The sequence below is a fragment of the Artemia franciscana genome, chromosome 20, assembly GCF_032884065.1.
Source record: "Artemia franciscana chromosome 20, ASM3288406v1, whole genome shotgun sequence".
NCBI classification, from domain to species: domain Eukaryota; kingdom Metazoa; phylum Arthropoda; class Branchiopoda; order Anostraca; family Artemiidae; genus Artemia; species Artemia franciscana.
In genome coordinates, this window is record NC_088882.1 from 11,368,509 (window position 1) to 11,396,501 (window position 27,993).

Here is a 27,993-nt window from a genome sequence, read left to right on the forward strand (position 1 = left end):
TTCTGTTCGTTTTAAGTTTTAATGTCGCTCCTTACTTTCAGTTAAAAAAACTAGTTTTTTTATTTAATCATTTACAGACGCGACATACTTTTCACTAAAATACCTTTTTCTTAGCATGGTGTTACAGAAAGTTTATTCTGTTTCTTGCCTTTCTGAACTCCTCGAAATCAGTCGGATCCTGAGTATTTAGAGTTTGTTTGTATAGCAGATCTCTTTTGTTTCTCTCACTTAAGATTTGGTCAGTAATCCATGGCTTTCGTGGTTCATCCTCCTTCTGTCTGACAGCTCGTTAGGGATACGTTTTATCATAAATTGACAGTAAAATAGACATGAATTTATTGTAAGTTCAAAGGATCATTATTTTGATGCAAAAGATATTTAATGTTAACTGGCCGCTTTGAAAGAGTTTGACAAACCGTCTTTTGGTCAATAGCACAAGTTCCAGCTCCAAAAATAAGTCTTAAAAAACAAAAGATTCTGAGATTTCAAAATTGACGTATTGTAGACAAACTATAGACAAAATATATCATATTATGGATAATATATTATTTAGACAAAGTATGGACAAAATCTGGCTGAAAATGACAAATAATTGGGTGCTTAGGGGACACATTCATGCAACTGAAAGTTTGAAACCCTGATCTTGTGTATTATTTTCATCATCAACCTTCTCAAATTCCGCCGGCCATATTAAAAGAAGTCAGAAGGGGTTGGTGAAAGAAATTTTCAGGTTCCTGAACCGGAACCTGAAAATTTCCATTAAGGTAATAGGTGAACTTGCTTGAATACTTTATGTAGACCCATATTTTAACAAGGTGGGTCTCTTTAAATTAGTCTGCAACTCTTAAGTAACAATAGAAATCAAAAGAAAAGATAATTACTAGGCTATGCATAATGGATAGTATGTTAAGTAGGCTAATAAAATTGCCTTTGCAATGTGAAGCCTGTAGCATATGATGTCTATTAATGAGATTATTCTTTATTGACTTCATTTGATATCTAGCCTAAATTTGAAGGTAATTTAAAATAACAATCATAGGCTATAGTTGTAATTTATTGTTCTTGCTTGGGTTAAACCGTTTACATTTTTGCCAGCTGGTAGGAGAGTATTTGCAACAATAGAAAATGTCTGGTTAATGTTTATATTAACAGACTACACAGGTAGCTAAGGAACAAACATAGGCTACCTCTATATTCAGGATTGCATCCTGATCCAAATTTAACATACACTTACATCAGAAATGAACTTTATTCCCCCATAAATATGTAACAAGGTAAATTTGTGACAGTGATAAAACTGACTTACCAATGAAGTGAACATACCACTTGTTGCCTTTTTTATGTTCTTTACAAATATATTAATTTCTTTTACTGTAAATTCAAATTTAAGCACTAATTAACATAACCTTAGCTTGCTACAAATAATTTTGTATCTGAGAAAATGTAGCATTATTTTAACAAATATGACCAAGAAAAGATGGTGCTGACAAAATATAATATTTTTTGTGGAAAACAAGCAATAACTTATACTTTTATTGACAATTTTAATTGAAACTTACATTTATAGCTGAAATTGCAGCCTGAATCCAAATCTAACATGTACTTTCATCATAAATAAACTTTATTCCCACCCCATCCCCCTAATCTGCAAATATATACCCTGAATTGGTATGCAGTAAAAGTTCACTTTTGATGCAAATGAATATTAAATTTAATTTCAGGATACAATTCAGAGATTCAAGAGGTAAGTTTGTTTCTTATCTACCTAAATAGTCTGTTAATAGCCTATAAACATTTCCAAGAATGGGAAGTAAATTTTTTGTTGTTCATAATATTGACTTAGGAATAAAGTGAAACTACCTCAAATGTTTCTTTTTACATTTTCTTTACAAATATAATTATTGCTTCTGTTGCAAATTCAAATTTCTGTACTTTTTGAAGTTTTGAAAATGACCAAAATATTTCTAGATTCTGGGTATAAAAAAGGTTTAGAACATTGGTCCAAAACTTAATATTTCATTATACATCAATTTTTTAATTTTACAATATTATGCTGTTTTCTTTTTCCTTGATGCTTGATGTTCAATTAAAATATGGGTTTTTTATAAAATATTAGAAATATGAAAGCCAGCAAAAGAAGGTATAGATAAATATCCCATGAGGTTCCAATCCAAAGCAGTATTTAAATTTACAGATATTCAAAATGTTAGCAAATTCAGGTTAGGTTTGGTTTAAAGGGCTTAAATTTGAATCTGCAAATAAGTGATTTTTGTATTTGTATAAAGTTTAAAAAAAGCATCAAGCACCTAAATGTTCACTCTTCATAAGTCAAAAATATGAACAATGAAAATTTTTCCAAATGGGTAGTTATTAAGTACTGGAGGCATTATCTTAGACTGTCATAAAACTTCAATCTTAACTTTCCTTTTATCAATTGCTAGGCCTAGCCTACAAGATAATGAGAGGGCTCATTTAAATTTGAAGGATATTGACCAAACTCAATTATTATTAGTATCTTATGTATAAAAATTTATGATGAAACAATTTCATTGAACAATGAAAGTAAGGACAGTTTTTGGACTAGTAAGCTTTTTTTACATTTGACTATTGTGACTAGAGCTTTTATTGCCTCTATAAGCTATATTTTATCATGACCCCTAGTATTAGTGCACATGTGGGGCTTTTGAGAAAGAAACATGTTAAGAAATCAATATTCAATATGGTACCACTTCCAATCAGGCTTCTTTTAATAAATACACTTTCTCTTTTGTTAACATAGGGTGGCTTTGGATTTGAAAAACAATGCAAGAAACAATGCATTGACATTCGATTGTTTCTAACCAATTTTCTGAAACAGAGCAGCATCTATAATTTTCTTTAAAAGTATATGCTGAAAGATTGCCTATAACTTGTGTTGTATATTTTACACAAAGAAATTTTTTAAACCATAGGCATATCTTGTCATCTTTGAATATAGATATCTATCTTGTCTATCTGTTATCTTAATCTAAGCTTGTTTAATACCTTTGAAAGATATGCAATTTTTGAAACAAGTATTTATTTTCATTGTGTATTTTAAAATTTAAATGGTATCCAATATGAAATGTTGAACATTTTGATTCTCAGCTAAAAGTAGAACTTGTTTTTTCTCAAGCTGCAAAGATTTGGGATCCTTAGTGTGTTCCTTTACCTGTAGGTGCTCCTTGACTGGCAGTATGGTTAAAATGGTATATTAGCAGATCTGCATTCTTTGAAAATCACTTCTGAATTTTTGTTAATATTATTGGTATTAACTTTTTCAAAAGAAAAGCAACAAACTTTTGCAACAAGTTCCACCAATGATTTATGTATTATCTTATTTGACCCTTTGGGCATGAATGAGGAGACACTATTGGAAGCTTTATTTAAAAAAAATTCATTTTACTTTTTGTAAGAACTACTTTTACTTTCTAATGTATTGAAATATATATTCCATGCAATATAATCTTTATTTTCAAATGTTTTAAAAAATTACAAATCCAGATAAAAAAGATAAAAATACACTTCAAAGATATAAGACAATATAAACAGCAGCTGAGTATGGATCACTTTATAGATGATTAGACAAAATTGACCAAGAGGTTTCTTTTGATAGAGATGATAATTGATTGTCACTGTGATATCTTAGTCAGAGAATAACAGCTGTCATTTAGTCAAATATTTGGTCAAATCTCAGTGGATGACCAAACAAATAACCAATAAGGGCCTTGAATTTAAAGCTCACTTTGATGCCTAAATTGAAAGTAAAAAATTTTGCATATTTGAAATCTTCTTCTTTGGCAGATGCAGGCTTTTCAGTCAAGACTACTCAGCCATTTTTCTTTTGATTCACTCTTTGATGGACAGGGTTTCTGATTCGGCTGCTTCTTATTTATCTAAATTTTGCTCAGATTTTTTTCAGTAGATCTTTTGATAAAAGTAGATGAAATATAAGATGATAAATACTGATTTTTGAGCTCTGGGGGCATGTATAGTGAGATAGACTCTTGGCTGATAGTGAAAATTTGTGGTGTTTGAAGCCCTTTAAGAGTTGACATTGCAGAATATTCTGTGCGGATGTCAGCCTATTACATTCAAATAGGCAATGGTCAATTGTTTCATTTTTAAAATTACAAAACCTGCAAAGAGGGAACTGTGACACTTGAATTAGGGAACTGATATGATAACACCTCAAAATTTAGCCCATTTGAGCCAGACAAAATTCTATGATAAATCTTGGAAAGGTGCTTGTTGGGGAAAGGCAATAGGATTGGATTATTCCTATGTAACAACATCTCTGATAATCTCCGTTGGTGAATATCCCTAATGGGGTTTGGCACTGGGAATTTCTTTGGGGTATTGAAATAATCATTTGCAATGCCTCTATACATGGATAGATTTCTTAACCAGTTGTGCAGAGTATGATAGCTATTAGTTCAATTTTTGTAAGATAATTAATCAAAATAAATCAATTTCTTTCATTTATAGTTGATTTATAGTCCACTCTCAGTAAGGAGAAACTTGGTGTTTGTTGGTTTCCTAAGACCAAATGTGAGATGGATTATATCATTTTGTGTTGTTTCAATTTTTGCATATGGGTATTAGCACAAGCACCATAAACAATGAAGCCATAATTAATATGGGGTCTTATAGGTGATTTATAAAATTTGAATAATGTTTTCTCATGACAGCCCCAAGGTGTTGATAGTAGTCTTTTTATTATTCTTATTTTTTCTAAGGTAATTTTTAATTGTTTGTGATGTGAAGGTGGAAATTGAGTTTTGGGTCAAGCATGAGGCCTAGGTAACTTATTTGATTGTCCTCTTGAATAATTATTCCATTTAGAGTTAGCCTTGCATTAAGATTATTTTGCTTGTGGTGGAATTGGATGATTTTCAAATTGGTCGGTGCAATGGATAAATCAGAATTTTGAGAAAACTTTTCAAATTGGAAAGGTGATTTTTGCAACTTTGAATGTCCAATCCCAGAGGTTTTGCCAGTTGCCCATAATACCAGATTATCAGCATATTGTAAATTGGTGTGTGGGAAGTTCATGTCCTAGAGAAATATGGAAAAGAGGAGGCAGCTCAGGACTGTACCCTGTGGAAGATTTTTGGTTATTGCTGTTTTTGGTTAGAAGGGTGAACCTACAAAAACAATGGAAGTTCGATTTTCTAGGAAAGATTTTATAAAGGATACAAGCGGGGGGGGGGGATAATCAAAGACTTGCAAGTTGAACCAATAGAATCTGGTGATTAACATTGTCATATGCCTCTTCAAAGTCTAGTAATGCAGCAATTAGGATATTATTTTTGGATATGAATTCATTTATTGCATTTGTTTTTTGTGTGTCCTAGTTTAAAATATTTTTGGCACTGGATTGGTTTTGGCTTGTAGGGCTTATGGAGTTTCCTTTGTCCAAAAAGGAATATCTGGGCCAAGATATTGCATTCTTCTCTGAGTGTGAATAAGAAAGACTTGCTTGACTTTTCGCCATTGACATCTGGTTTACTCAGTTGGGTGACATCAGCAAATGGGAACAGGTTACCAGTTCTGTCAGAGAGCCCTTCATTTAGCTCCAGAATAGGTATTTCTGGAGGGATACACAACTATTTTTGCTGGATTATGGTTTGGAGTCCATAGAACAGATTTTATTGGGATGTTAAGAAGAGATTTTAAATTCAGAAATATTTCTGCTGATTTAGCATTTTGGAGGGCTATTAGCAGAGATCCATCATGGTTAATGTTTAAAGAGAAAAATGATTTTAACAATTTGAAGAATGCAACCCTTTGTGAAGGAGGAATTGGATCATGACATGGGGTTATTTTTGATCAGGCAGATTTTTTTGATTTTTTTTTTGGAGCTCCTTGATAGGACCTCTTGAAATTCAATTTCATTTTCGTCATGGATAGCGACAAACGCCCCCACTTTCACCAATATCTTATTCATTGATTCATCATTTGAGCTTTGAGGTAGTGAGCTTGACCAGCCAAGATGTTGAACGTTTTTGATAATACTTGGGTAAGGTCCAGGGGGGACTTTTTGGGGGGTGTTCTATGCATTGCCTATTGGAATAAGGTTTAATACTAACAAAAATAATATTATTATACCAGACTGTCTGCACTCTTACAAAGGGAGGACTTCACTATCCACAAAAACCACGGTGTGGTCCAGAAGTTGGTTTGGTCCACCATTGGTTGAGTTGACTGCTGATAAATTGAGATAAATATCACAAGAAATTTTATTATAAATTTCTTTAAGCGTTGCTGTTGCGGTTTAAAATCAAAGAGTTATGGTCATCAAGTCATGGCTAATTGTAGGTAAAGCCAAGACAGATAGTCCAATTGAGTGAGAGCCAATTCTGGCATGAACCCCCCTTATTAGGATTTATTAAAAATGATGTTAGTTCACTTGTTAATAGATAGATAGGTCTATCTATTATTTGTCCATGCGTCATTCCTAGGGCAATAGAACTAAAGTAGATTGTCATAGAGCTAAGGTAGTCACAGAACTTGTAGTTTTCCAAGTGTTTGGTTAAATGGTACGGGTAAACGGCGGGACTAATTGTGCCTCTCTTATTGGACCAATCCTTGTTTGTTTTTTTTTTTTAGCAAGTCACGCCTGCCTAGAGTCTCGGGCAGGGTGACTAAGAATTTAAAATTGATATGGGACCACCTACCTATACAAAACTTGCCTACCTATGGTCTTAGATAATTGATACTTTTGCCGAGACTAAAGAAAGAAAAGTTAGATTTAAAAGAAAGAAGCTTCGCTAATAAATGAGATTTGGCCTTTAATTTTTTTTGGGAAGTAGGGGGTTTAAATTTTGTCCCGATTCCTTAATAATGACCCCTGAATCACAAAGGCCGTAAAATAAATATTTGAAATTACTAAAAATACGTTAGCGTAAAGAGCGAGGTAATACGAGAAGTTAAACCCCTCATATGCGTAGTAATTTCTGTTCGCTTTAAGTTTTAATACTACCCCTTACTTTCAGTTGAAAAAACTTTTCATATTTATTTTTTATTTTTTTTTTAATAATGCTAGAAAATCCTACGCCCGATTCATTGAAATTTCTTTCCCCATGACAAATTCCTCCATGGAAAGATCCTCCCATGTAATCCCACTTCAAATTCTCCCCCCTTCCCAAACCCAAAAAAATCCCTTTGAAAACGTCTGTGCACTTCCTAATAACCATTACTATATGTAAACACTAGTCGAAGTTTGTAACTTGCAGTCCCTCCCACGAGGACTTTTGGGGAGTATTTCGGCCCCAAAGACATAGTTAATAGGTTTTTTAACTATGGTGCATAAAATGGCTATCTCAGAATTTTGATCCGGTGACCTTGGGGGAAAAATGAGCGTGAGATGGGGCCTAGGTGCCCTCCAATTTTTTTGTCACTTGAAAAGAGCACTAGAACTTTTAATTTCCGTTATAATGAGCCCTCTCGCGACATTCTAGGACCACTGAGTCAATACGATCACCCCTGGGAAAAAAAATAAACAAAAAAATAAATAAACACACATCCGTGATGTCTTCTGGCAAAATAATGCAAAATTCCATATTTTTGTAGATAGGAGCTTGAAAACTCTACAAGTAGGGTTTTCTGATACGCTGAAACTGATGGTCTGATTTTCTAAAATAAGGCAAATTTTCTAAGGCTCGTAACTTTTGACGGATCAGATTAAACTTAATAAAACTTATATATTTAAAATCAGCATTAAAATACGATCCTTTTGATGTAACTATTGGTATCAACATTCTATTTTTTAGAGTTTCAGTTACTACTGAGCCGGGTCACTTCTTACTACAGTTCGTTACCACGAACTGTTTGATATTAATGATATGTTATTGTTACCTGGCATTAAACAAAAAACTGTATCAAAAATATAGCTCGATCCTACCTTCTAGGGCTATTATAGAGTGATTGAGAAGGATGGGTTTCGTTTTACAGATATGGGGTGATGGTTTGCTGAAAATTGAGCTCTTTGGCTGTCTAATTAGGACTAGTGGAAAAACAGGACGTTCTCGAATGGGGTAGCAAGAAGCCACAAGGAAAGTTTTAATGAAATTTTCTAGGAAAGTTAGAAAGTCACAAGGAACTTCGGATGGGAAACGCAACTTTTGGGTCAAATGTTCAAATTTTCCAAATTGTTCTGCAAGTGAAAATAGGGAGTATGGTGTATTTTGAAGAAAAAACCGAATGCCAGTATATATATATATATATGTATATATATATATATATATATATATATATATATATATATATATATATATATATATATATATATATATATATATATATATATATATATATATATTCTGTCAGTCGAATCCATGTAAGAATGCAGCCGTTCCCCAAGGGGCAATACTATCTGTTCTTAGGGGAAGAAATAATGTAAATAGGGAAGAGCATAAACTATAATGATATTACTGAACTTCAAGTGTTTGTAAAATTATATTGGCAAACTCGAGGGGACTTCGATCTCCATAAGCAGAATATATTTTCTTTGTGCATTTAGCTTCTGTTATGACCTTCTATGACTCCCTCTTCTAGGGCTTGTATATATGGAGTGCTCTACTCCAATAAAAAGGCGCACAGAGATCACTTAAAATAGTATTATTTGGCATCTATTGCATTCTAAAGTCTTTGGTTATAATTAAATCTTAGAATAAGTGAATATTGCAGAAAGTATTCATGTCCTTAAAAAACGTGACAGGGTGGAGATGACGCTGATTTTATTAAAGATGCATTTGGGGTAAATTCTCAAATGTCTTCTAACCATTTCATTGAATAAAGAAAGGTAAAAAAAAAATCGAATTCTGCACAGATTTACTGCAAAATGCAATGACTTTTTGCTTTCCTTAATAGTGTTTGAGTCTTTTCTTTTGATATTAATTTAATTAGCAATTTTCTTTTTGAAAGATATTTTCCAATGCATAATGTTCTAATTGGTGGCTTAAAATTGAATCAAAACTATAATTTAGAAAATCTGGATTTTTGGACAGAAAAATGACCATGAAACAAAGGATGACAACTTATAATTATTAAATCAGCCCAAGAATTTTTTTTTAATATATAATACTTAAATTTTTGTTATATTTTTATTATTTGGAACCCAAAGAAAAAAAAAGAGAGAAAGAGAATGTTGGATCCAACTGTTTGTTCATGATGAAAAAAGTGTTTTGAGACATCTGAATTTGGAGCATAGCTAGTTAGAGACTTGTTCGGTCAATGCAGATTTTTTTTTTCTATCCACCAAACTCTGTTTACCTAATGCAAGATACTTTGTCTAGGAACAAATATCTATTATTTATAAATATAAAAAAAAAACATGCTAGATGTCCAAATTGAGTTTGATTCTTATTTTTGTTAAAAAAAAGATGGCTCCCAGTCTTTTCTGTTATTTTCTTAGGTTCTAGATAAAAGAAAAGCACACTCTGTTTCCATTCTGTTGGTCTAAGAGTCAAGTTCTATTCGTGATTATTTTCACATACAATTTTTCTAGATGTTTTTTTTTCAGCTGAAATGATGTGAATTTTTCGCTTATTCTTCATGTAAACACTTGATTAGCTCTTTAGTTACCATTTACCAGCAATTTGTATTAAAAATTATGTTTTTTTAAAATGAATATTCCCCTAAAAATATTACTCCATTGATTTCATATTGAGGAGTGAACCCATGTGAATTTTTAACCAGTGCCAAAAAATAAATTGTTTTCTCTATTTAGAAAAAGCCAATACGAAAGAAAAACAACATGTGTATTGTAGTAAAATTATGATATTTTCTAATCTGTACATATAATCCTTCTCATAAACAGCTACAACTAGACCATTCAAAATTCATTTCTACTTTCAGTTTGAGCAAAAGAAACCTATGAATATACTTTTGGGCCCGGCAGGCATGCAGGAGCTTTTTGAGTGGGCCAGGGATACAAAAAAGTTGCTGTTGCTGCTTTTTGGAGTTGTTAGGATACTCAGATCATTACACTTGGTAGATTTTTGATAATGTTGATTTTTCGAAAATAAAGTCAAAAAAATTGTTTATTGTAGATTTTTAAAATTAACTAGAAAAATGTCTCCACAAAACAAGTTTTTTAAAGAAAAGTAAAGAGCTCCAATTGATAAATGAAACCCCATAACGAACAGAAATTACAATAAATAACCAAGTCAAACTCAAAACAAGCAAAAATTAACATGAGTTTGGCTGGCAACCCCCATGCCTCTCAAGACCAGAATATAATTCGAACTTTAATGAAAACAAAATACATTTTAAACATTTTCCCTTTTTTGACTTTAATAAATAAAGAATTATCAAAACTTTAAGGAATAAATATCAGTATATGTATTTTAAACTGACAATCCACAGTATTTTTTTTTTTTTTTTTTTTTTTTTTTTTTTTTTTTTTTTTTTTTTTTTTTTTTTTTTTTTTTTTTTTAGAATGGCATAAACCATGTACATATTCACTGATTTAAAGTGGAAAAAGGAACAGGGCTTAATTTTACAAACTAAATAGCCTATTACTACTATGAGAAGAAAAAGAAGAAGAAGACTATCTGATAAATATATATCTAAAGAAGCAAACATGGGAGACTGGTAAAATATATTCCCCAGGAAAATCTCTGAAAATCCTGAAGGTCAAAATTGATTGTCAGATGTGTGCAATTCTTAGTGAGCGAAAACACAAATATCCTTCTTCAAGAAACGTTTTTTGGAGATCACTTGAATTAACTTAAATTTTAATTGACTCGTAACTACCACTGTCTCAAGACCAAAGATTCCAACTAGTAATTCCTTTGGTATTTCATTTTCACATATCAAATGAAGCACACTTTCATGCATGCATCCATTTACTTGACAGGAAAATGAGCATTCATGATTTTTATCGTTATAAAATATACTCATTTTCTTCAAGATTGAAACAATCAGCTTGTAATACACAAACCACCTTAATATTCCTCTTAAACTCACCTTAAAAAAAATTGAATTCCTCCGAATTTTTTATTTATTTCTTTTTGACTGTCGTTCTTGTAGTTTTCTCTAAATGTGAGCTTGCTTCTTTTTTTTAGGAAACTATTTCCAACGACGTTTTTGAATTTGGACAAAGGAGGGCTATTTCCCTGGGCTGGATTTTGCCAGACACGAAAGTAAATAAATATGAAAGATTGGTTGAATCTATTGATGATGAGGTTCAAAAAGATTTACAATCTTTGGAAAAAGGAAACAAACTGGAGGAATCTATTTTATTGGTAAGTTTCTCATTTTTGTTATAACAAAACTTCTTGGCAAGAAGAAATAATCTGAATTAGATATTAGCAAATATTTTGAAATTCAAAATGTGACGGTAGAGTGAAAAAAGGTACCGAAGGTTACAATACAGAATTAATTATATTTTTGGATTGCAAATGATAAATTATACAAAATGACAGGTGCCGTGTATCTGAGCATCTATTGTTTATAAAAATAGTAGACATAAAACTCAATAAAGGATTTAACTGATCTTCTCAGTTAGGCTTAGAAGCAGACACTGTTGAAGGACATTTCTGTTGGTAAAATAAATTAATAAAAAATCCAAAATAAAGGAAGCACTTCAGCGAAAAGATAAAAGCATAAAATTTAACAAGACTTAGCGCAAAAGAAAATTTTTATCATTCTAAATTCTCTGCCTCAGGCCCATGATCTAGTATATTTGATTTAAAATTCAACATTGGCTGACAAAAAATGTATTCCCGTATGTGAACATTCGGTTTGCTTCAGTTTCAGATTAGAATTCAAAGATTGATTTTAAAATAGTGTTAACTCCCTTTAAAAATAATTAGTAGTTTTCTCTCTATTCTCCCACAAAAACTTACTTTTGGTGTTCTCTTTTTGATGGGTTTTCAACTAGATTTTTTTTTTTTTTTGACTTTTCCATAAGAACGAAGAATTTTGCGATCCGGAATTTAATAGTGGTGTCTCTTGGATGTTTTTGCTTGACAAACTTACCGTCTCCTTATAGAAATTAGCTTGACAGTAAAATATGCCGCAAAACTGGGAAATTGAAGACCTGTTTGATTCAATATTCTGCCGACAGCGATATCACCTTCTACAAACTTAATTTGGGTAATAGATCTATTTTGATGAATCCTTTTTCAAGGTTTGAAAGGAGTCCTTGGTCGCAAGTAAGGAGGCGAAAACTTGAAAATTCTCACCGAGACCTAACTTAGGTGTCATACCTTTTCCGAAACGCTCCATTGATTCAGGATAGGTAAAATTTGAATCGTCGAAAATCAACTCTTCCTTCCTATTATAAAAAATTCCTGTTGGAATCGTAGAAACAGTTGGTTTGTCTTTTTTTTTTATTATTATTATTATTATTACAGGCTACCAGCGAAGAGAGGACATGCATATTCCATGATAAGTCTGATGCACGAAATGAAAAGTGGCAGAATAGATAATCAGGGAGGGGACTCTTGTGTCTTAGGATAACTCCTAACTTCTTGTAGCTAGAGGATCTAACTTTACTGAGATACTCAGTCCATGAGGGAACTGAAGTTAACTCTAAGTAGGTGCAGTGTATCAACTTGCGTAATTGCCTCTCCTTTGGAGACGAAATCAGGATGACCCCCCATATTACGCGGCTTAGAAATTAGGAGCTCTTTCGTATACGATGCGTTTAAACTTACATATATCTGCCCACGCCAAAATTCTCTCCAGTTCAGAAGCTCATTGTGGGGTTTGCTGGGATCTTCCTCCTTTGCATTTGATACTTTTATAATCAGGTCATCATCAAAGTGGTGAGATTTCCTCACAAGGTTGTCCCCTAGGTCGTTTATGAACACCAAGAAAAGAGTTGGCTAAGAATGCTTCGTTTGAGTACTCCTAATAAGACTGAGTTTTCTCTTGATATGAAGCTGTCAAGGACATCTTGCAATGATCGTTGACGAAGAAAGTCAGCAAGCACGTTAAATAGTCGACCATCAACTCCATAGGCTTTCAGTTTACAAAGAAGTCGCTTGTGCCATACACGATCAAAGGCTTTTGCGATGTCACAGAAGAGAAGGTGAATATCTTGCCTCTGAGCACAGAAATTCTTGAAATATGGTGTGGATCAACTTTATCAAATGGAGCTTTTATACACATTTTCATTTTTAAACATTTTTCTTGTATTTGCTAATTGAATTTGAAGGAACGCATTTGTCTCTGTGCTTTTCTACATAACAAAATGAGCCAGGAAAGTCTAAAGGGATTTGTTAATAGTAAGGGAAAAGAGGTCTTGACCTAGCATCCCAACCACCTTGAGGTTTTCGCTCTTGTAATATATTTAGCCAGTCTTCAATATTTATCCCCTTTATAAATTTTTTAGGTCGGAAAAACATAGTATTTATTGTCTGTAAATGATTGACGTTCCTCTTCTTTTCTAGGTAATGAAGTAGCTGCTGGGCAGTAAATTTCAAAGTCTCTGTATAAGCCTGTTTTCTGTTGCATTCGTCTTTTTGTGTATAGACGCTTATTTTTACATAAAAAGACAGTGCAGCAGAACTGGTTTCTTATAATTTTAAAGTTTAAATAAATAAAAAATCAAGGGTTCTAAACCTTAAGTTAAATAGAATCTCAGTAAAATTCGCGTGTATTTTTCTTTCTCTCACCTTTTCATATTTTACAAAAAAATAGAACCCTAAAAAAATTTTCTAATCAATTTTCTTTTTTGCTCATCCTTCACCTAACGAATTTACTGCTCATTGAAGCTGTGCAATTATGTGGCCTCTGCTCCTGCCAAGGAACCCCTTCCTGACTCAACATTCAAGACCATTTTTTCCTCCTTATTTTAATAGAAATTAAATCAATAAAATATTGTTTCTTTGCATTCTTGCAAACTACTTGTTGATCCTAGAGTTAGGGATAGTTCATAGGAACGGAGTACAAGACAGATAAAATACAAAACGGCGTTCATCAAAACAATATTTTGAATGAGGTTAAAATCCTTTATATCTCCATTCTTCGAAGAACTGATCTTGTCACCCAGAATACAAATTTCCTTTATTTCGCCAACAATACCCTTCATAGTCTCTGGGAAAAGTACCTTTTCCCTATTTAGTTCCCCCTTCGTCCTCGCCTCCCTCGTTCTACTTCGTTAAAAATTCCCCTTTTTACCCCATTTATACTGTCTACCGAGAGACACAGAAAGACTTTCATCCTCTACATAGTGAGCATGTTAAATACATGAGTTCCCCCCTCTTTTGTTTACCTTGCAACTCTTAAATTTTTAGCTAACAAATTTAGATATTTTTTAATTGAGTTGTATTTTGTATGTTTTAGTGTAAGACTAAATTATTCTTATGTGTTTTTTTATCTAGCTTATTCGTTTTTTAATTTTGCATGTTTCTTACTATTTGGACATTTTCTACTGTTTTGACAACTGTTATTTTTTACAACTTTTCAACTTTTTGGAAAGACACTAAAGTGCGAATTCCGGTCACTTGGGTTTGTGATAGACGTTTTTAGAAATAAAAACCTCATCTTATAAGCATTTTCCAGCCAACCTTTCAGATTGTTTGGATTGTCGCCTCTCCACTTAAGATCGTCATTTAGCTGAATATCTCCAAATACTTGTACTTAAGTGAAATTCAGTTTTGTAAACAATGATAAAAGACCGCTGAAGTACAACAGTAAGAGGTTTCTTTAAAATTTAGCCTTAGGTGGAAGCGACGGCTTCGTTCCTGATTGTTGTCTGACTAATTTTTTAGCTGCTTCCAGATCAAGCCGTTGAGTAAAGAATGAAGTGTTTTGGGAAGGGAAAAGGGTGGTACACGCTATCATATATAGTATGGCTTCTTTTTCTTTCAATTTTTTAGTTACGCCTTACTTCCATTCGAATTTTTTTTTTTTTGAACTTGGTTTATCGAGTAACAGTGGTTGATGTTTTAGAACGAGAATGCTTTTGATATAATAAAATCTAATCTCTAGTATCGTTCAGGCTATTCAATTAGTTCACGTAGAATGGAAACTGTTTCAAGGTAGAGGAAGGAAATATTTGTATAAAATACAAAAAACATGAGTTATGTGAAGAGCAGAAAGCTTCAGAAAAATCAATAAAATATGTGAAATTTCTTAAAGTTCCGTTACTTCAGACCTCATATATCAATATGCAAGGCACATCAGTCGTTTTATTTGAAGTTAGGATACCAAATCATTATGACAGATGATTTAATCGATATTAATTCCAAACGAAACATATAATTATAACAGGTATATTTTACAAAAATAACTTACAAAACAAAAAACTGTTGCTGCAATTGCCTCTTTCATGACGACGTGAGTGGCGACTCCTTTTCTCAGGAACTAATAAGACGCTGCTTATCCGCCAATTCTGGGCTTTAACTGATTCCACATCAGACATTTCGTCGTCTGCCCCAGAAAGAGGAGTTGCGGATTCTGATATGACAACACTGTTTTAGGAGATGTACAGTTGCTGTCGGATATCGTATCACTGATATGAACTGAAGCTACAAAAAGGAAAAAAATAGAATAAAAAAGATTATTTTTAGCTGAATTTGTTTTATTTTTATTATATTTTAATTGACTTAGTCATTTCATTGTAAAGAAAATTTTCCTGTACCTTCGCCAAAACAATTTTTTCTTCATAAAAAATAATCAAGGGATCAATATCTTAATGAAGGTTTTTGAATAATAAGATAATTGCTTATAGTTTTTTTTTGTAAAGTTTAAAAATGGTTTATTCTTCCGTTTCTGTACAAAGTAAATTACTTGGCATAATGGCACTTATTAGACTAAGAAATATTGTGAATTAAGTTCTTTTGAGAGAGACAGTGTCGTTTTCGGAGGATATCTCAACAATATTTTAACTCTTAGGTTAATAATTCAGAAAATTCTCATTCATCAGGTGAGTGTAGTCTTCAACTTTATATTTTATTTGATTCAACTGATAGAGAGGCTTTAGCGAATGCCCTATCTTTTTAAACGTTATCGATTATTAAATTTAAATGATCATAGCTATATACAGAAATTATTTTGCTGCTTTTAAGGTTGGAGGTTAGGTTGGTAGTCTATTTGACAAGGAATACCTAACATTAAGCTGTATGAAAAACGAGGTATAACTCCACTAGCTGGGACAATAATGGAAGAAACACTAACATGGGCAGACCATGTTTTATAGAATATAGATGACAGATTGTTAAAGATTGTGTTTTTGGCCATTCTTTGGGGCCAAAAAATAAGACCTATTAAATATAATCCTTTATTATATTTTATTTTTAGTAATAAATGGAAAGACGTGGGGACTTTTTTCGATGTTAAAAAAGTATAGAAGAATTGAAAGAAAAGTCGTATTACGATTGTTATGATGTTAATTGATTCTGACAAAAGTAGGAGTCAATCGTCTTATAACCACGGTTATGATGTTATTTGATTATGACAAAAGCGGGAATTAATAGTCTTATGACCACAGTTATGATGTCATTCGATTGTGACAATAACGGGAGTCAATAGTCTTATGACCACGGTTATGATTTTATTATATTATGACAATAGTGGGAGTCAATGGTCTTATAACCATGGTTATGATGTATTTGATTATGACAATAGTGGGAGCTGTTAAATATGGCCATGGAAGATGATCCTTTGAACGACAGTATACCAAAGATTAAGCTTTATGAAACGTGAGGATTAATTCCTCTTTTATGGATGTCATCTTTATAAAGGCTAGGTCCTTCTCAAATGGAGTGGGAAGAAATTCTGAAGACAAACTTAAAGAAAGTAGGATATTCTTGGATGGGAGAAAACATTGAAGCTCTAATTGGAACTGGGTGGAGGAAGAGCGTTAGCAGCTATATTTACCCCGGCCCGGACGAACTACTTTTGGACCAATGTATTTTTATAAGACTTTATGGAGTATGACTGAATTCTTCCACCGTGTAAGATAAGCGGTATACTGTGCATAATAAATAATAATATAAATAGAATTAAAAATATAACTATAAATAGAAATATTGTCATCTATGAAATTATTATCAAATAGGGCTATACGTCAAATGGATAAAACTTTCAAGACATACAATAAAAACAAGAACAAATTCATGTTTGGAGGATGAATATTACACTGGATCCCAATTTAACTTGGTCCATAGCTTATATAAAGTGCTTCTACACCGCGGTCTGAAAGCTAAATTGTGAGATTTAGTGTTCTTAGATGTATACTTAGCGACATACTCAATATAGCAGCACTGACATAGTGGAAAGCACAAGGTCTCTAATTTATTATTTGCATAGTACTAGGGTCTAAGTTGTCATATCTGTGGACCCAACAATTTATGTCGAGAAAAAAAGCATAGATTTACTAATATTAATACTCTTTATCAATGCCCTTCTTTTTCTTGGGATTATTGAAAACTTACCATTTTCATTTTCCACTTTAGGATCGGTATCTTTGAGGTTGCCATGCCAAGACCTGGATTTCTTAGCAGTTCCCATTTCTGAGAAGATTTCTCCTTGTTGAGAAATTGTTCTTTCGACTGGAGCTTGGTAACGGGAGAAATTTGTTTTCGTTTTTGAATATTCGTCATTTGATATATTGGAAAGGTCTTGACATACTTGTAATTATATATGAAAACGTTTTGTTTCTTATTTTTTTTTATCCATGGCTGGTAAAAAATTAGATTTTAAAATCCAATTAAAATACTTTAATATTATAGCCAAGATTCTTCAAATGTAATTTTATGTTAATAAAAATAATTGCACAATCATTGTAATAACATCAACAGACGCGTCAGAATATAGAACACGATTAGAAACACAAAGGTGACACAGGGAAACGCACAGAAAACGTAAAAAAAACACAAAAGTCACACAGAAAACTCAAAAGATGAAAAAGAAAGTCCCCCTAAAATGAAAACTCCCACGACATAGGCTCAAATTATCACTAGGTAGCATAATTATTCACGGAAAATTTATTATTGACGGAGGGAAGAGGTAGGGGGATGAATTCCAAGAAAGATAATAAAAAGGCAGATCATGTGCCAGACCTTTTAAGAAAATAAGAAATTTTCAACGTTAGCAGAAATCATGTCAAAATTTTCGATGATTTTAACGTTAAGAAGGGCCTAATTATTTTTCTCTTTATATCAGATTTTTTCTTTATATCATAAAAATGGACTGTATTAACTGAGTTTTGACGCAAAGAATAGCAATTGCTTAGATTCTAGGTGGTGTTTTACCCATTTTAACATAGTAATTTTATTTTCAAGAATGATTGGAGCTGCATAAGGTGGATCTAGGATAGCTCGGAAAGTTGACTTGTAAGCCCTTAGGCCGACTGATGACAGAATTATTTTTTCTTTACTACACCCTGCCTTTTCAAGTACCTAAAAAAACAGGTATCCAGCGGTTTTGAGTCAAACAAAGCTACCGAGTGCTAGATGGCATTGGTGAATTTTCTTTTAAACGGTAACACCGGTTTCTACTCTTTCGTTTCCTGTACTTTTTGGCTTGGACTGCTACAAGCAGTCCAAGGATGGTTTGATTCTCGTGTAAAAAAAAAAAAAAAAAAAAAAAAAAAAATGTTTAAACTATCCAAAACTATACAGAGGCTAAGGAATAAATACTGACTAAAGATTAGGCTAGTCTTTGCCAATTTAGATTATACAGGGTGCATTCCAGGTTTAAAAGCAGTAAAAAAAAATTAACCTTTTCCTTGCAGCTGCAGTTGAAACATGAACGACAGAAAGGTGACTTCAAATTTGCTTTTTCGGTAACTTTTCCAAAAGATAGTTCATAGACATCTTGGGTAAATTAATTTCATGATCACCATAGTTTTACTACCATATCGAAACGTATTGAAAATATTTATTAGAGTGAAAGAGAGATGGACACAATTGAAACTTCTGATGGTCTTCCCTTATGAGCTTAATTATTCCCCTAGTTACTTCACAACCATTCTGGGCGGATGTCAAAAATGAGTAACTATAGTTATTGTAAAGTTACAACAGCTTACAAACCCAGAATAAAGGCCGTATCCAAGGGGGAGGAGATTCACCCCCCCCCAAAAAAAACAGAATGTTTTGTCCAACTTGTAAAAACCTAACAAAAATGCATATAAACAAATTTTTGATGTCTTCCGTGCCCAGAATGTACCCACAGTTTAGCGTAAATAAAAGTTGATCCCATACCTACCAAAAAAGTCCTTTTTTGTCTTTATAGTTTTAGACTTCATCAGCTATGAAACATTACGCTGACAGACCAGGGCACATTAGCACAACTATTGGTAAGGTTCCTGAACTGTTATCAATAGTGCAATGCACAATGACATGAAAATATGACACACTCAAAAGCAACGCATTAGCTGGGTTAGAGTTTTAACTAGACTATAACCCATGTTCACAGTCTATAGAACTGGGGGGGGGGGATAAAATCATAGTTTAAGATTAAACTTCTCATTTAAGGAGTGGAAGGAAGAGCAACCAACAATTTGAAGGTAGAGAAGACATGGGTCAGATCAGACACGTATGAAAGAATTGCTTCAGGGGGAGAGGCAGAATTGCTTCAGGATAATTGAGAACATATCTTATTTGATAAATTTGAATAGTAAGCACTCAGTAATTCGTTAAAATTCGGGGTTTCAATGGGTCCACGCTCCAAGCCGACCTTGGAAAATTTTTGTATAAGCTACTATTACCTTCTTTATGAAAAGGTACTATGAGGTACTTGCTTTATTTTCTAGTTTTTTCTTTTGTTTGTTCTCCGTAATGTCTTTGTATGAAGAGTTTTTACCAGAACAAATAGTAATGTAAAATGTTAAAGATAGAGAGAATAATCTTGAATTGAATTCATGGCTTAAATTTTGCTAATTTGTTTTCTTTGCTTAAACCGGATTGACTTAATCCACTTAAAATTATACTTTACTAAAATTCATTGCCGATCCTTATGAAAATATAACAACAATTCTATGAAAAAGCTTTCGACCTGTTTTGGCCTATATCTTTCATTAACAGTAAGAATCCTAGTATTTAATGCTAATTCAAATTTAAAATTAATTGTCTAAATAGTAGGCTAAACTTTAAGAAATTGAAAAAGCAATCTAATAGATCTTTATTGATTTCAAACTCCATTTGAAAGACAGAGGGCAAAATTTTTTAAGGCCCTAAAAAGATATTAATGAACTAAGACATTTCCAAATAAATAGTAACTGATGACAAATATTAACAGACAAATCATTTTAATTACGATATTGAATAGAATTACCTTTAAACAATATTATCATTATGTTCTTTTTTTTACTTCCAGACAAACCTATCCATGCCTCAGTACTGCGGTGTTCAGCCTTCACATTCAATGCTGCACAGCCCGTTCAGTTTACAGTCACGGATGAGAACAACCCCCACCGTTGATCCTTCACGCTGTATTACTCCGTCATCGCAACATCTGACAAATGATTCTTTATCTAGGATATTAAGTACACCTCCTACTCCATTAACTCAAACCTCATTGGCATATCCAACGCCATCTCCAAGTCCCGGCTTTCATATACAAGGTCGAATGGGTTATCAGAGTTATCAGAATTTAACTAATTATCCAAACTATCAGAACTATGCCTTACAAAATCCCACCCCTTACGCGCCACGACCGTCACACCCTTACCATCAAAATCCGCAAGTGTATAACCCTTATGGTAGTTATTACTAGATACTATTCCAATTAGATCACAATGCAATGATGAAAGTAACCGAAATGATTACCTAGCTGTTAGTTATATATTCGAAGATAGTGTTTTTTATTGAGGCCATATTGTGGCTCACGATCAACATGGAGCTTTCCAGCCTTAAATGGCCAATTAGAGGGTTTTGGGATACTAGTTAATGGGGAAGCATAAGAAGCGAGGGTTGCTTTCCATCACAGACTTGAAGTTTTTACAAAACAACTCTATCGGATTTTCTATCACAATATTTTGTGTGGTGTCGTTAGAGGCTCATAAATTGTACAATGGTGTTACATAATCATCTGCTATATTCACGTGAACTGGAATTCTGGAAGCAATTTATTGGGATAAAAAATATTTTAAGATAATGATTTGAGTTATTTATTTAGTTTTGGTATTGTATTCTATCGGTTGAAACATGTTTACATTTGAAATCTTTTGCGTTTTTGTTACTTTAATATTATATCAAACAGTTCGTGGTAACGAACTGTAGTAAGGAGCGACCCGGCTCAATAGTAACCAAAACTCTAAAAAATGGAATTTTGCTACCAATAGCTATATCAAAAGAATCGCACTTTAATGCTGGTTTTAAATATATAAGTTTCATCAAGTTTAGTCTTACCCATCAAAAGTTACGAGCCTGAGAAAATTTGCGTTATTTTAGAAAATAGGGGGAAACACCCCCTAAAAGTCATAGAATCTTAACGAAAATCACACCATCAGATTCAGCGTATCAGAGAACCCTAGTGTAGAAGTTTCGAGCTCCTATCTACAAAAATGTGGAATTTTGCATTTTTTGCCAGAAGGCAGATCACGGATGCGTGTTTATTTGTTTTTTTGTTTTTTTGTTGTTTTTTTTTCCCCAGGGGTGATCGTATCGACCCAGTTGTCCTAGAATGTTGCAAGAGGGCTCATTCTAACGGAAATGAAAAGTTCTAGTGCCCTTTTTAAGTGACCAAAAAAATTGGAGGGCACCTAGGCCCCCTCCCACGCTAATTATTTTCCCAAAGTCAACGAATCAAAATTCTGAGATAGCCATTTTATTCAGCGTAGTCGAAAAACCTTATAACTATGTCTTTGGGGATGACTTACTCCCCCACAGTCCCCGTGGGAGGGGCAACAAGTAACAAACTTTGACCTGTGCTTACATATAGTAATGGTTATTGGGAAGTATACAGGCGTTTTCAGGAGGATTTTTTTGGTTGGGGGGAGGGGTTGAGAAGAGGGGGATATGCTGGGGGAACTTTCCATCGAGAATCTGTCATGGGAGAAGAAAACTTCCATGAAGGGAGAGCAGGATTTACTAGCATTATTTAAAAAAAAAATTAAAAATAAATGTGAAAAAGCTTTTTCAGCTGGAAGTAAGGAACAGCAATAAAACTTAAAACAAACAGAAATTATTACCCATATAAGGGGCTCACCTCCTTATGATACCTAGCTCTTTACGCTAAAGTATTTTTAGTAATTTCAACTATTTATTCTACGGCTTTTGTGATTCAGGGGTCATTCTTAATGAATTGGGATAAAATTTAAGCTTTAGTGTAAAGAGCGAGGTACTGACGATGGGGCGAATCCCCTCATATATGTAATAAAAACATGAGAATACAAAAGTTCTTTACGTAAGCTAATTTATAAGTTACGTAAATCTTTTACCAATAAAAAGATTCGTAAAAAATTAAAAGTTCTAGTTGCCTTTTTAATTAACCAAAAAATCGGAGGGCAACTAGGCTTCGCCCCCGCTCTTTTTTTCTCAAAATCATTCGAGCAAAATTATGAGAAAGCCATTTAGCCCCCCCCAAAAAATATGCAAATTTTGTTTTGATTATTCCTCTGCGGAGAGCCAAAATCAAAACATGCATTGATTCAAAAACGTTCAGAAATTAAATAAAAAAAAACGAGTTTTTTTAACTGAAAGTAAGGAGCGACATTAAAACTTAAAAGGCACAGAAATTACTTCGTATATGAAAGAGGCTGCTTCCTCATCAACGCCCCGCTCTTTACGCTAAAGTTTTTTACTGTTTTAAAAAGAAGAATTGAGAGAAAGAGCCAAACTTTAGCGTAAAGAGCAGGGCGTTGATGAGGAAGCAGCCTCTTTCATATACGAAGTAATTTCTGTGCGTTTTAAGTTTTAATGTCGCTCCTTACTTTCAGTTAAAAAAACTCGTTTTTTTTTATTTAATTGGTAAATACGGTGCTACTCTTGGACTGATAACATACGCTCAACATCTTATAACCTTGTTATTTTAGATTTACCAAATTTTAAGGAAATATAAATAAAGCACCATTGAAAGAATCTTACTGTTGTAATTCCCAAAACACCTTCTGCGAATTATGTTTCTCAGTGAAATATGATGGCAGTATACCTGAGTCAATGTAAATGCTACAACAAAATATTTTCTTTTAGAATACTTTACATCTTGTGGAAGTCACAGTTCAAATATGTTTGGCCATCATTCGCTTACAATAAGTAATGTTTATCCTATTTGAGCACAAATTTGCCTCTAATTCAAATAGTCCTATTGAAGGAAATAATATAGTTATATGAAAACGAACTTAAAAGTACATTCAGAATAGTTTAATAGTTAAATTTTCTTTCCAAAAAATTAAAATTTACAAAAAAGAATCAAGAAATTAGCCTAATATATGTTATGTGTTAAGTAACCCGAAATGTTTATTATCAATTATTCTTGTTCAATGTAGATATTGGATATTAAAATTAGTTGGTTTATTTAATGCGCGTGTTTATACATTTAAATATATTGTAATACCTGACAGAAATAGGGGATGGCATATAGTGTGCAGCTATTATGCTTAGTGGCTGATCGGCTTCGGTATTTCTTATAATACCTGGGCATCATTTTCGGCAACAAATTATACTCTTGTTTTGTAATATATATATATATATATATATATATATATATATATATATATATATATATATATATATATATATATATATATATATATATACATATAGATAAAAACTACAGTACTTTTAAGCAATTCGCTTTAGCATTTGACCCCCTCTTCCTACTCTGAACCAAATGCCAGGGAGATACCCCTTTTCAACAAATTTTGGATAATCTCTTCTAAACAACTAAAATGTGCCTACTAGTGGTGCAACACTGATGATATGGTCTCAGTGCAGAAGTTGCTATAATTTTGCTGTAATTTTAGCTCCATATACTCTACAATTCTTTTCTGTTATAAGTGATTTTGTTAACTTTGACCCAAACCGTTGAAACTTCACAACTAATTGTGCACGAGTTGGTGTCTTTTAAGGACTAACTGTAAAAAAAAACACTAAATAAAAAGGGAAATATGATAAAAAAGAGTCAAAATATTTAAATGAACTAAAGTAATAATAATGTACATAGTCATCAATAAAATATAACAATTTGAAAAAGGGTTGAAACTTTTTAATCGACAGTGAAACAAATATAAAATTTTAACTAAATTTTTTGGACTCATAAACAGTGTTCATCATCAGCAGTAAAACTGTTATATATGCTGATGATGTTACTCCTACTGTTTCACTGTTGATTATGGACACTGTATATGTGTCCGAAATATTCAGTTAAAATTTTATATTTGTTTCACTGTCGATTAGAAGGTTTCATCCCTATTTTGAACTGTTATATTTTCATCATGAAAAAACAGTGTGGTCTTCGAAGTCATCTTCATCAATAAAATACATTGACAAAATAAAACAGTGTATTTAGAGTCCTAAATGCCTGTTTTATTTTTTTTTTTTAACATTCTCTTGCATCAGTTGTATTACTTAATGCTACGTGCAAAATAGTAAATTAAGGCAAAAACTATTCTGAAAACTTTGCTACTATAGCCAAAACGTTGACACTTCACGTCAGCCTTCACTTTGACGTTCATTTTCACTTACGCTGACGCTATTAAGTGGTAGTGAGAAGTGGGCCGTAAACCTGAATTTCTACAATATCTGGATTAAAATTAAGATCAAGGCAAAGCAATTTTGTTTGAAAATAGAAAACTGAGCAAGTGCAGATGTATATACATATATATATATATATATATATATATATATATATATATATATATATATATATATATATATATATATATATATATATATATATATATATATATATATATATAAAGCTTGTCACACAATTAAAATACACCTTTTTATGTATTAAAAAGGCTGAAGAACTGAACTAGAAATTAGTGAAGAAACTTTTCAGAGGAATGCAAAACCAACAATGATATGAAATAGTGGTCCCCTCCCCCTTTTTTGTCTGTTAAAAGTTATATTAATGATTAAAACCGATCATTTAAATGAAAAGACATGTATTCAAAATTGACTTGAAGGCAGGCCTCTGGGAATTCACAATAAGACCGAATGACAAACGTCACAAACCCTTGGGCCCAAATATTTTAAATAAATAACCCTTTTCATCTGTCTATGTTGTATAGAAATCATTGCTAGCAGACTGAAAGATTGTTGTATATTTGTGGATTACGGATGAAGGGGCTAAAGAAGTGAGTTATTAGCATCTCATAAATATTGTGACCAAAATTTGGCGATTTTACCTTTTTAGTTAATTCATCTTCCAATCCAATTTTGGGAAACACTAAAGTTTGGTTGAGGTGATATCTGCTTATAAAGGTGCAATAATTTTTAATAAACATGAAGTAATCAGAATTTTATTAAAAAATATAGATTTTTTGGGAGTGGGGATATTGGAGGGCATTTTTCTAAGAGCTATTATGAACCTATTCATTGAATTTTGATATAAATTTAAAATTATTTTTGCTTTTATTCCTGCCAATATCTATGCTTCTTAGTTATATCCCTGAATTGCTGAAATCATTTGGAATTAAAACAAGGACAACACAAGACAGGAAATTAGTTTTAAACAATCATCCTATGTTTCATTTTGAGAAAATGGAATGGAGATTGAAACTTCATCGAAATGGTAAAGAGTGAAGCTTTGAACAGATTAGGGTGATTAAAAATTTATACAACCTGAGTGGCTTGGTGCTACAATGAGTATTTTGCAGGTGCTAATATAATTGCAAGAAGTAGTTCCCAATGCACAGTATTGCAAAAATTCACACAGCAAAAAGACAGAAATATTGTAATAAAATAACAGACCATAACTATACAGAAAATAAAGATTGTTAAGTAAAGAACAATTGCTTTCAGTAAGAAAATCATCGATCTTTTTTTAGTTATTATATTTTCGATGTGCGAGTCATGTGCCTATAGCCCGGTAAAAACGGGTGATGTATTTGATAAATATAGGAAATTATTTGGGAAGTCGTACACGTCTTGATTTGTCAGGGAAATGGACAAACCAGGAGATGGACTGTTGTTTCCTTTCTCTTGAGTATATGCCTGCTGTTCACCTAAGCCTAAAAGAACGTCTAAAATGACTTTAATCGAAATTGATTTGGACAAATAATTCCTCCGTTTTTACAATTGGTAAACTTGCAGAAAAGAAAAAACCGAGGGCAGGTTATATATCATCAAGTCCGTTCCAAATCAAAAGATTTTCATTGCTAATTTTTTGATAAGTCGTCATTTATGAGATTTCAGGAATTTTTTTTTCTTGGAACAATTGTATAGTCATTTTTGAACCCCACGAATGAGTCTCTGGCACAGATAATTTTTGCTACTATCCGCTTGCAGTATAACCACATACATCATAATCCGGCGTTGTGTCCGCAATTTCTTGCGGATGGTTCAGCCTGAAAAATTATTCTTAGTATACTTTCATTTGAAAAAGACTTTAGTCTATACTGGGTTTCTCGATCACTCTGGAAATCCCTCCTTTCGAATCGGGAACGGGAAGCAAAACACGCAAAAATGGTCCTCAGATCGTTTCTTCGAAAGATCTCCGCATGCAAAATTCAATTGACAAAGATAATGTAAGTCAATTAACAAAAATTTTGTGTATTAATCTTTCAAATCCCCCCTCCAGTGTAGAATTTTCCCTGGAATTTGTATCCCCCCAAGGACTTTCCCTCCTTAAGGAAGATCCTCCAAATGGAAATCCACTCCAATCATAAAATCCCCCTACCAAAAATTATCTGTATACTTCCCAATACAAAATATTATACGTAAACAATGGGCAAATTTCATAACGTACAGACCTCTCTCCATGGACTGTGAGGGGTAATTTTTCCGACTACAATAAGCGAAATGGCAATCACAAAATTTTGATCAGATAATATTGGGAAATAAATGGGCGTGGGAGAGGGGCCAATTGCCCACCAATCTTTTCTGTCACTTAAAAAGGGCACTAGAACATTTAGTTTGGGTTTGAATACGCCCTCTCCCAGTCTTTTAAAACCAGTTTTTCAATACGATCACATCTGAGGAAAAAAAAAAACAAAAAAAAAAAAAAAAACACAGCAAACTAACAAATAAACAAGCATCCGTGATCTGTCTTCTGGGAAAAATAGCAAAATTCTACATTTTTGTATTTAGGAGCTTGAACTTCGACAGTAGGATTCTCGGGTACGCTGAATCTACTAGTGTGATTTTCATCAAGATTTCTTGAATTTTAGGGGGTGTTTTCCCCCTATTTAGAAAATCAGGTAAATTTTCCCAGGGCTCGTAATATTTGATGGGTAACACTAAACTTGATGAATCTTATAATCTTATATATTTGGAATCAGCATAATAATAAGGTTCTTTTGACGTATCTACTGATACAAAAGTTCCGCTTCTTAGAGTTTCGGTTACTATTGAGCCTAGTCGCTCCTTACAGTTATAATATAAAAAATTCTTTAATGAAGAAATTAGTACTTACTTCTTTTTCTGAATCGCTGTCGACATCCCAGAGGTCTGGTTCACAGTCGTACTCACTAAGCGGAGAAGTCACTTGAATTGTCGGCATACTCTGCAGTACAGGTCTATCTTTTACTTTTTCCTTTGATTCCATTGAATTTATCACAGGACACTTGAACCTTTACTGATTTTTCCCATAAATTCAGGTAGCTAATGGAAACGTAATCTGTGCTTTACAGACTCCTCCTGTCTCCTTGATAAATCATTCGTTTCTAGTTCACTTATCCAGAAACCAACAGGTGAAGGCCTCATTATACCTTTGGTCCATCGACAGGACTTTATCCGGAGTTTCTGTTTATGAGGGGGTTTGGGGATGGGGCTATGATTTTTCTACCTTTATTTTAAGATCAACCTACGAGTCAAAGAAATATCCTCAATTTATGAGAGAAATAGTCTTTTTACTTGCATTTTATAATCTATTTTTGATTTATATATATATATATATATATAT

General features: G+C 32.7%; 1 protein-coding gene and 1 long non-coding RNA gene across 2 annotated transcripts; one reads left to right on the forward strand and one right to left on the reverse strand.

The window, feature by feature from the left end:
• Positions 1-656: 656 nt before the first annotated feature.
• Positions 657-21,440, forward strand: LOC136039756 (uncharacterized). The gene is made up of 3 exons (XM_065723609.1): positions 657-764; positions 11,091-11,270; positions 20,299-21,440. The coding sequence occupies exon 3, from the start codon at positions 20,311-20,313 to the stop codon at positions 20,695-20,697; it is 387 nt and encodes a 128-aa protein (XP_065579681.1). The 5' UTR covers positions 657-764; positions 11,091-11,270; positions 20,299-20,310; the 3' UTR covers positions 20,698-21,440.
• On the reverse strand, positions 15,238-27,993 carry LOC136039757 (uncharacterized). The gene is made up of 2 exons (XR_010620548.1): positions 27,505-27,993; positions 15,238-15,506 (listed from the first exon to the last, which is right to left on the reverse strand). It is a non-coding gene; the product is annotated as an uncharacterized LOC136039757 (long non-coding RNA).

Bases quoted from the DNA above. Each gene is read 5' to 3' on its own strand.
- LOC136039756 (XM_065723609.1), top strand. From the start codon at position 20,311: ATGCCTCAGTACTGCGGTGTTCAGCCTTCACATTCAATGCTGCACAGC.